Source organism: Gouania willdenowi, chromosome 24 (genome assembly GCF_900634775.1).
Source record: "Gouania willdenowi chromosome 24, fGouWil2.1, whole genome shotgun sequence".
In the NCBI taxonomy this organism is placed as follows: Eukaryota; Metazoa; Chordata; class Actinopteri; order Blenniiformes; family Gobiesocidae; genus Gouania; species Gouania willdenowi.
In genome coordinates this window covers 17,703,614-17,713,849 of record NC_041066.1, presented here as the reverse complement: position 1 = coordinate 17,713,849, position 10,236 = coordinate 17,703,614, and the positions used below count along the sequence as shown (strand labels likewise).

The 10,236-nt window shown below is 37.3% G+C and overlaps 1 protein-coding gene across 2 annotated transcripts; it reads left to right on the top strand.

Moving 5' to 3' along the window:
* The first annotated feature begins 741 nt into the window (after positions 1-741).
* On the top strand, positions 742-10,236 carry LOC114458022 (dihydrolipoyllysine-residue succinyltransferase component of 2-oxoglutarate dehydrogenase complex, mitochondrial-like). 2 transcript variants are annotated; one of them, XM_028440259.1, is made up of 16 exons: positions 742-870; positions 1,693-1,726; positions 1,857-1,899; positions 2,047-2,111; positions 2,190-2,264; positions 2,337-2,392; positions 2,471-2,579; positions 3,918-4,067; positions 5,097-5,158; positions 5,306-5,403; positions 5,485-5,615; positions 5,696-5,769; positions 5,844-5,927; positions 6,692-6,859; positions 8,296-8,441; positions 9,032-10,236. In XM_028440259.1, the coding sequence occupies exons 1-15, from the start codon at positions 814-816 to the stop codon at positions 8,428-8,430; spliced, it is 1,341 nt and encodes a 446-aa protein (XP_028296060.1). In that variant the 5' UTR covers positions 742-813; the 3' UTR covers positions 8,431-8,441; positions 9,032-10,236. The 2 variants fall into 2 exon arrangements, with proteins under 2 accessions (XP_028296060.1, XP_028296059.1); XM_028440258.1 differs by having other exon boundaries at positions 8,296-10,236.

The window sequence follows — 10,236 nt, the reverse complement described above, 5'->3', positions numbered from 1 at the left end:
CCCAGTGAAGGACAATAGCATTAAAAATTCAGGAATGACGGATAAACACAAGAACCTGAACTGGGTTTTGAGCAAACCATCTCTTATTTAGGGCCTATTATTGATGTACAATAATATGTATGATTTTGCACCAAGAAATATATTTATAGACTAAAATGCTCTGTTTTGGAGTGAAATTAAATAAAACGTGACATTTTGTAATCATGTGGGGTTTTCTTTAAATGCATTAAAGGTGCCATAGCCTCCCCAAAAAAAATGGTTTAAACATACCAAGGTAGCATGTAAGTTTATTTATTTAAATGATCATTTGTAATTTTAATGGACATGGTTTGTTTAACTTCAACAAGCTTAACAAGAAAGTCAACTTGTCACATTTTGAATTTAAGAGTTCAGAGATTGCTCAAGGGCACACCTACCTCCATCCAACTCAACTGCCATTCAATGGATTCAAACCATCAACCTGCCTGCCATATTAGCCACTATTTTCATCAAAAAGCCTAAAATGTGGTTAATTTATTTTCCGAAAATTTAAATACAGGGGACTTGCAACTCCCCCCCCCAAAAAAAAAAAAAAGTCCTCAAAAGTGTGTTGGATATGCTAATAATGATCTTTTCATGGTTATTTAATGATACTTTTTGAACATGTATTGTTGTAGTTACAATAGGTTTTCTGTAACTCACTAAAACTTGAAAAACGCACATCTGGAGGTTCCCGCCCAGCCTCGGAGGTTCCTCCCCGTCTCTCCGACTCCTCTTCCCGGGACAATCCTTCCGCCCCCGCCGTCCGAGCAGCTGACAGCCGACCGCAGCGCAATGATTCCCCGATGTGTTTACCGGACGCTCAGCCGCTCTGTGTCCGCCGTATGTCAGGTAGGTTTGGAAGAAGTTTCTCGGGGTCAACGGCTCTCAGAGCTGGGCCTCACCTCACCTCAGCCCCGGCGGAGAACTAGGAGCTCCAGGGGCGGAGGCTCGAGTCGGTGGAAACCCACAGGTCCGGGTTAGGATGGTTCACCTTCTCCCTGATAATGTCGGTGTTATATCAACTCAACAGAACTATAAGTTCTAATGTCTGAGCTCTTTCTTTTGTTCATCTGTTCTCCAGCTAAGAAACCACTTCCTGAAACTATTCATTATCATCTAAATCTAATTCATCCCCAATTTATAGCAAAACTAAGCTCTTAAAAATGTTCTATTTTAAACATACTATTCTGAAATTTCTGTAAAAAGCCAAAATGTCCACTTTATTCATCTCTCCCATATGGTTCCTTCCGTGAACCAATCTACATTATTTTTTAGAGCTGCTCTATGCAATTAAATCTATGTCAAAACATGTTTTACTCACGCCTAATGACTCACACGGTCTCATTTTGCAAATAAGAAACGTACCTAGCAAACAAATATTATGCTCATCGAACTAAAACAGCTTGTTTTGCACATACAACATAACATTGCTTCAGTTACAAAATTACATTTCCAAGTGAAAAAAAAAAATTCTACATCAATGGAAAAACTGTCATTTGACTTTTTTCCACGTTGCATATCCACACATATTTGACTTTCTAAGAAATGCCTTGTTTTGTACTGGAAGGATTTTTTTTTTTTTTTTGTTATTGAAGACGTGTAAAACGTGCTGTTTTTGTTTCTTAGGTAAATTTCTTATTTGCAAAACAAAATGAATTTGTTTTCTTTCAGGCCAATAATGTGCTTCTCAGAGGACGTGTGTCAGGTGAGTGAATCCGCCTTTCTACTCAGTAGATGTTAAATCAGACACTACTGTGTTGATATCATGCTAGGGGAATGCAGATTTATCCTTTCAACAGGCCAACTGTTCTTATTTTATTTTCTAATGTTTGAAGGCCCCTCTTTCCGCAGCTGCATAATTTACAATAAATCACAGCCGTAAGTTCTTGTTTCTCTTTTACAGCTTTCATTACTGCTGTAGATATTCATTTTTACCAAGATTCAGATATGAATCTATCCTATAGCACAATGTTGGTCAAACAGGAAATCACAAAACAATATTAACTTTTCTTCTCTTGAATTTAGACGAGAATTCTCATCAGCAGCCAACGTTTACCACGTCCGATACTTCAAATCGTCCGCTGTTCACAGTAAGCATCATTTAATCTCTCTGTAATGTACAGTATTCAGTGTTTGACTCGGAGTAACTCAGACCTTTTTATGTGCAGGGGATGAAGTGGTTACAGTCAACACTCCTGCATTCGCAGAATCTGTGCAAGAGGGCGACGTGAGATGGGAGAAAGGTTAGAATTTAGAAATATTGTATTTTTGTGTGTATATTGAAACCAACACCAATGGGATGTGATGGTTTTCAGCTGTGGGTGAAGCAGTGGCTGAAGATGAGGTGGTGTGTGAAATAGAAACTGACAAGGTAATAAACCTTTTCATTCTGGATGTTTTTTTTTTTAATAAATTACTAAAACTTTGACTAAATACTGTGTTGGTCCAGACCTCAGTGCCAGTTCCTGCTCCAGCTGCTGGAGTCATTGAGGAACATCTGGTACCTGATGGAGGAAAGGTGGAGTCAGGCACTCCGCTTTTCAAGCTCCGGAAAGGAGGTTTGATCACTTGATTTGTCAGAGCAGGGGTTCTCAACCTAGGGGTCAGTGGAGGGGGCCTTTAAGAAACAGAAGATTTTTTGAACAATTAAAACCCATTTTTGCTTATTTTTACCCTTTTTCTGCAACTACACCAAACTTGCCATATTTGAACCTATTTTCATCACTTTTTCTTGCCATATTTTTGCTCCTTTAATGCATTTTTGCTACTTTACTCCCATTCCTGACACTTTTCCATCAAATTCCAATGTCTTTTCTGCACATTTTTTCCACTTTTAAGACATTTTTGGCAATTATAAACCCTTTCCACCACTTTTCCCACCTAACGTCACATATAATTGTCACTTTTAACCTCTTTTCACCATATTTCATGCTTATTTTTGCACACATTCACGATTTGTCATCCCCATTATCTGCCAGTTCAAACTAATTGTTCCTACTTTTTCTTCTGCCACTTTTAAGCCAATATTAACAGTTTGAACCCTTTTTACCATTTCTTTTGTCCGTTTTTGGCCACTAAAATCTGCAACCAATTTCTGTGGTTTTTAAAATCCCATTTAACAAACCTTTTCCACCAATTTTTTTCTGTTGTGTTTATATTAAAAAAAGAAATAACAATGTTCAATATTGATGTATTCAGTAATATTTTTATTTTTACTCTACATCATAGGTGTTAAACTAATTTTCACTCAGGGGCCAAATACCTAAAAAAAAAAAAAGGCGATTTCAGCATTATTGTGCCCGAGTTTGCACTTCCACGTGTAAATGATAACGCTATCCAAGCAATAAATGACAGATTAGAGTCCCTGCAGGATCTTTACTTCTAAATTTCTTAATTTTGAGACCAATTTTTGTGTGTTTTTAAATGTATTTATCCTGCCATATCTACATATGTCATCAAAGGTTAACGCTGCATGTAGTGACAGTAATGCATGGTTTATTCTTGCGAATAGTAAAATAATGCATTTTTTTTTAAATTGAATAATTGTGAACATCTTTTATGTAATCTTTTGCAGAATTTTGTTGAATTGTTTGTGAGGAAATTCCAAGTAAAAAAACAAAAAAAAAAGTTCTTTATACAGTTTGTGATGGTGAAAAAAAATATGGCTTAAGTATTGGTAAAATTGTGAGACCCACAACTTACATTTTTTTCCTAGTTTAAATAATGATAAATGTTCTCTTCATTGCACTTTCAATTCAGATTCACGGTACTTCTACAGTGTTTGGTGAGGACAGATTAATGGCGCTGTAGAGACTCATTCAAGCCAAATGTGTACTTTGTGAGTCATTACCCTGATTTTTACCCCCGTCCTGCTCTGATCCTCTCCTCCCTTCCAGCTGCTGCTGCTGCTGCTGCTGTTCAAGCTGCTGCTTCCTCTACTGCAGAGGAACCAACAGCACTGCCTCCTCCTCCTCCTCCTCCTCCTCCTCCTCCCAGACCTGCGGCCACACCTCCAACACCAGCTCAGGTTCCACAAGTCAAACAGGGTGTGTCTGAAAAGCCGTGATGAGTGATGTCAGCCATAGTTAAACTCTATTAGTAGTGCTCACATGTGGAGCACATGTACATTTCTATTTCCTAGTGCGAGAGTACACATTACTAGTAAAGCAAGAAGTGTCTGTAGTACTACTAGTGAAACAAAAAGTGTGACTTGTAGTACAACTAAGCTGTAAATGCTAATAAGGGGGCAGGGAAAAACAAATCCAGTTTTGCCATTGCCTTTTGAAAATATTATAACCAATCAGGGAGCTGGATTTGGTTGTAATCCCTCTTACTTCATTTGCATGATGTGTACTACGGTTACCAGGATTTTTCTTTTACACTACTAGTAAATTAAAAACAGTCTACTAGTACCACTAGTGAGATTTTGAGTGTACTAGTAGGCAAACAAATGTTTTACTGGTGAAGGTTCTTCTTCTTCTTCTTCTTCCTCTCCTCCTCCTCCTCCTCCTCCTCCTCCTCCTCCTCCTCCAATTTGACATGTATATTCTATGAGCGGATGTCAAGAGCCTCTCCGAGACCTTTTTGAAGGGAGGGGAACTGTGGAACCGCGTCATTTCACTGAATTCTCGGGAACGTGCTATTCGGTGCGGAGACGTTCCGCGGGCCCAACCGTAGTTCATCCGACCTTGTTACACTAATGAGCGAGTACACTTAACCAGTTGACCGAAAACTGCCATTCATTTAGCACTAACATTATGGAGACGTGCACAGAGCGTGTGCGTCTCCAAGATGCATACACTGTGTGCTTTGATTGCAGCGTGGATCCTTTTTTGTGAGCGCTGGTTTAATCCCATCCAAGTAATGGTCTTTATAACGTGGACTAAGTATCATCGTGATCAGAGGATCTCTGTGAAATATGCGCTGACAGATCCTGAAACCAGATTCCAAATGTGAACACAAGTAGAGAAGTAGAGCTTAGCTATGGTTGATATCACTTTAATGCTGAAATGTCTTTATTAGGCCTGGATTTGCAGCAAGAACTGATAATGATGTACTGTCACTTTGTCCTTTAGTCGCTGCTGTGAAGCCTGTTCCTGCAGCTCCAGCAGCAGCAGATATCAGAGGAGAAAGCAGGGTAACGCATTGATTGACGAGTTTCTTCATCAGCATTATTGCTACAATTAAAAGCAGAGTTACACACACTAATTACTATTGGCACCACAGCTAAACGAAGAGTGAAAATCAAAGATTGAACTGGATCACTGATGTTCTTGTTATCCAGGTGAAGATGAGTCGCATGAGGTTGAGAATCGCTGAGAGACTGAAGGAGGCTCAGAACACCTGTGCCATGCTGACCACCTTTAACGAGGTGGACATGAGGTGAGCCTGGATGACCCCTCCACGAAGCAGCAACAGTTATCATTTGGTTTCTACTGAATAAAACCATCCAACTTGTTTCAGTGACATTAAGGAGATGAGGAACAACTATAACGATCTCCTCCTCAAGAAGCACAACTTCAAGCTGGGTTTTATGTCTGCGTTTGTGAAAGCAGCTGCACTCGCTCTGAATGACCAACCAGCTGTTAATGCATGTATGAAAAAAAAAATAACACATGCACTCGTCAGCTCTGCCTCCATCCTTGAACACTGGCTAAACTTCCTTTGACCACAGTTATCGACGACACTACCAAAGAGATCGTCTACAGAGACTATGTGGATATTAGCATCGCTGTGGCGACACCAAAGGTGGGAACAATGAGTGTTTTTGCTGTTTCACTTTGAATCAGCTGAAGATAACCTGTGTCACCTGTTATGTTTAGGGACTCGTTGTACCTGTAATTCGTAACGTTGAAGTCATGAACTTTGCTGACATCGAGAAAGCCATAAATGCACTGGGAGAAAAGGTAAACACCTTCACACATGTTAATCCTACTGTTAGACAAAGGCGGGGTTTGAGATTCTTGCCAGGGGAGGGGCAAAAGAAAAAATAGAATGAAATATCTAGACTGTATTGAAATTTGCGCCAACCACATGTAAAATAAAATGATTAGTAACATTGTTGACATTGTGAAGAAGAATTGCACGACAGAAGAAGAACCAACCTAAAGTCTCAAAAGTTTGGGACCATTTGACTAAAAACTTATACTGAGGTAGAACTATCATCTGTGACATGAAACTAACAGTAATGTATTAGAATCAAAGCAACAGAAAACTATTTTATTTAAAAAACAAAAAAAAATCTCAACATTACAGCATTGTTTCACTGCAGGAAAACTGTTTCACCTTCTCAGGCTTTAAGACTTACTGAAATATGGAACAATGTAGGCTCCACTGTAGCCTTAAAGGGAAGACGATGGTCACATGACTCGTGCGCCAAAAAATATCTTGTATTTTTAAATAATAACAAATGAAATAATATATTTTGTACAGTCACTGTAATTTATGACGGTTACATTATGTTGATGATTTAAGAATTGTGTTTTTTTAAAAGGAATTTGGGAAAACTAATGACATTTTTTTTAACCTCTTGGGAGGGGCAATGCTCCGTCTGCCCCGTAAACTCTGCGTATGATGTTAGAAAGATCAGGAATTATACTTTAAATGTAAATAAAACTTGTATTTCCTTGATGATACAAACAGTGGGAACTCATTTTGTTCTGGATTTCAGGCTCGAAACAACGATCTTGCGATTGAAGACATGGTCGGAGGCACTTTCACCATCAGCAATGGTGGCGTGTTCGGCTCATTGTTCGGCACTCCCATCATTAACCCGCCACAGTCGGCCATCCTGGGCATGCACGGCATATTTGATCGCCCTGTGGCCGTCAATGGAAAGGTAACGGCTTTGAATTCAATGAGAGAATACGTGACAGGGTTGGGGTCAATTATAATTGTAATCGCATAATTGGTAATAAAAACGATTACATTATTGTAATTGAAAAATATGTTGTTGTTGTAATCGTAACTGAGTTCAGATAATTGACTATGCAATTGTAAATGGTACGGAAATTCTATAAAAAAAAACCTTTCATTTACAATGTAATTAAACACAAAGCTGAGGAACCATGATACAGTTCTATGGCTTACACATACGTAGCTAACAATTATTAAAATGTAGGGATGTAACGATTAATCGTAAGGCAGTTAAAAATCGATTCATAGGTATCACGGTTGATATCGATTTTCTGAAAATTGAATCGCAGTACTTTTTAACCAGCAGAGGGCGCTATCCACAAGTGTAGGCGGCGGGCGGAGTCTGCTAATACTTTCTTTCTGGCCGCCTTCTACTCTTAAATATGTTAATAAATGATTCATTACCCCTTTAGCACCAAAAGAATATCTGTAATATTACTTGAATATCTGTAAAAGTCACGTTTTTCTATTAGTTCTGTCTGCTAGCATAGCATCTCTTCTTCACTGCAAGATATCTGCATGCCAACCGACCACTGGGTTACCACCGCCCTCTGCTGGTCCAAACAAATATGACGTAAATCAGTGTAATCACGTTTTTTTTTTTTTTTTTAAAGTCCAATTGTTAAGGCACAAAATACATTTTCAGTTGCACTTTTAAAAGAAAAAGAACTATTATGCAGTTTTGCATTGTTTATTATAGAACCAGAATTTAAATTAATAGGCTTCATTTTCATTTGTATTATTCCTTTATTTATTTCATTCAAGATTTATTTTAAGTTAAATTGCATTGTTTTGAATTGTTTATCAAGGAATTCTTTTGACAATGAAAAATAAAATGAAAATAGTACAGTAATTTCTAATTATAGTAATTGACACCCACATAAAAAATATGAATACCAATATTTTAATTCCAACAAATTGGATGATTTGTTAACTGACCTGTTATAAGTCAAAGTCAGCTTTATTGTTGAATCCACTACACGTACAAGACATGTAGAGATACAAAATCACCTTTCTCTCCGCCCCACACATTTACAAACAAATGATAAAGACAATACAACAAGTAAGTAAGAGATGCAAACAGGAAGATAATGCAAGAGGAAAGTTAAGTTTTATTGGGTTATTTATTTCAGGCTTGTTAATTGTGATTGAATTTTAGTTATTGAGAAAGTAATTGATTGACTTACAGAGAAAAAATTATAATTGTAATTTTAATTATAATTGGGAAAAATGCCGGTCACCGTAATCATAGCTGAGTTGTAATTGAACATGGATAATTGAAGACCAGTAATTTAAAAATGTAATTAACCCCAAAACTGATACATAATAATAAATCGTACACATGTGATTGAATCGCAGGTTGAGATCCGACCCATGATGTACGTCGCTCTGACGTACGACCACCGACTCATCGACGGCAGAGAAGCCGTCACTTTTTTACGCAGGATCAAAGACGTGGTCGAAGACCCAAGAATTCTGCTTCTGGACGTTTGAAGTTTGTCGCTCTTTAATATTTAAAGCTGCTGAAGATTATATTATTTTTTATCAGATAGACATAATGTATCTCTCATAGATCAATAAATCAAAGACCGTTTGTTCAACAACAACAAAAATGTAAAAGTTCATTTCCACTGTAAAAACCCTCTTATTGACATTTTTATTGAAATGTTTCATGCATTGCATTGCATTGTGGGATGTTGAGTCCTGTAGACAAATGCATGGTCGTTTTGGTTTTTTTTTGTTGGTTCCAGGTTGTTCCCTGTAATTCCTGTGATCTTGCCTCGCTCTGCAATGAATCACAATCTTTCAGTGTAAACCCCAAAATAAACGTCTTCCATTATTTAACAGTTTCTTTCAGTCCAATAAAACACCGGAAATGTCTTGAAAAGTCACTTTGGCAGCGTTTTTTGGGGTTCACTGACACAAGAAATCATTTTAAGAATTACGCGGTAAGTAAAAATACTGCTGGACTCTACGTCCCACAATGCAATGCAAGAAACTTCTCCAACAACGTACATTTCTCTTTGATTTATTGATCTACAGTATGAGGGCTACACTATGAACTTAACTGGTGAAAAATGATCGTTTCCAGCAGCTTTAAACACATCCAACCACATGAAAGGAGCTTTAAATCAAAGTGGGTTTTCAAACTGTACAAACATACTAAGAGGGTTTATTTACAGGTCAAACTGAATGTGCACATTTAAATGAGCTGAGATGCCTTTCATCTTTTACGTGTCATTTTTAGCCGCATATATAGACCATCTCGTAAACACTTGCATTCTATTTGTCAGTTGTGTAATATTGGCTACAAAGTGGCTTTCTTAGACGAGCAGCGGGTTTTCCCTCATGTTGTTTCGTGAAGCTCAGGCACTTTTTCCACAGGACGACTAAATGCGGCTAATTCAAATTGCTTCAAGATGTTTGGTGTTTACATAAGTTTCAAAGAGAGAAACCAGCGAAAGTCTGAAAGAATTCCACCAGAAACGAGGTTTTGGCTGTAACACGAGTGTGTTTATGTTGTGTTCCTGATGTGTGTGAGTTTGACGCAGATGTTTTAGCTGCACTCCGTGATCAAAGCGGGTTCAGATTTATACTTTTTTTTTTCTTGTTTGGTGGATTTGATATGAAGCCTTTTTTATTCATTTATTGGGTGAGGCTTTTTAATAGAGCTGTGGACTTAATATTTTAACTTTAAAAGTTTGCAAGTATTCAAAAAAACATCTCAAAGAATTGAATGCATTGAAACTGGACTAAAGTGTCGTGATTATGTCGTCTTTAAATGGTGGTGGATCAAAGTTTTTGGACATCCAGTGTATTATTGTTGGGTTGCTTTATGATTAATACAGTAATTTAAAAAAAGTTCAACTTATTTGATTTCATAAAAGAATAATAAGTCATCAACACAAAGGAAGGGCGGGGTTAGGAGGGATAATTAGTTTCTGTTCTGATTCGCCAGTTGAAGAATCAGCATAAAGTGTAAGTAGCTGATGATATTGATAAATATGACTAATGTTTTAGGTTGTTTATACATGAGTTCTTCTCACATTGCCCCTCTTTGAAGAATGAAATAAATGTTCAGGGCTCCTCCCATCGCGACAACATTTTAACAAAATGGATAAAAATATTATTGAAAAAGGTAAAAAATCATTGTGACTTTTCTTCTTCAAAACCGATTAAAAAAACAAGCTTCAATTTGACTTTACCTAACTTTAGTTTAATTTAACTTCACTCAACTGTATTCCTTTTGTTCATGTTTCTCATTGTTATATTATATATATATATATATATATATTCTAC

Coding starts and splice junctions, on each gene's coding strand:
- LOC114458022 (XM_028440259.1), top strand. CDS start 814: ATGATTCCCCGATGTGTTTACCGGACGCTCAGCCGCTCTGTGTCCGCC. Junction 1,727..1,856: donor TCTCAGAGGACGTGTGTCAG/GTGAGTGAATCC, acceptor TAATGTTTGAAG/GCCCCTCTTTCCGCAGCTGC. Junction 5,770..5,843: donor TCGCTGTGGCGACACCAAAG/GTGGGAACAATG, acceptor TGTTATGTTTAG/GGACTCGTTGTACCTGTAAT.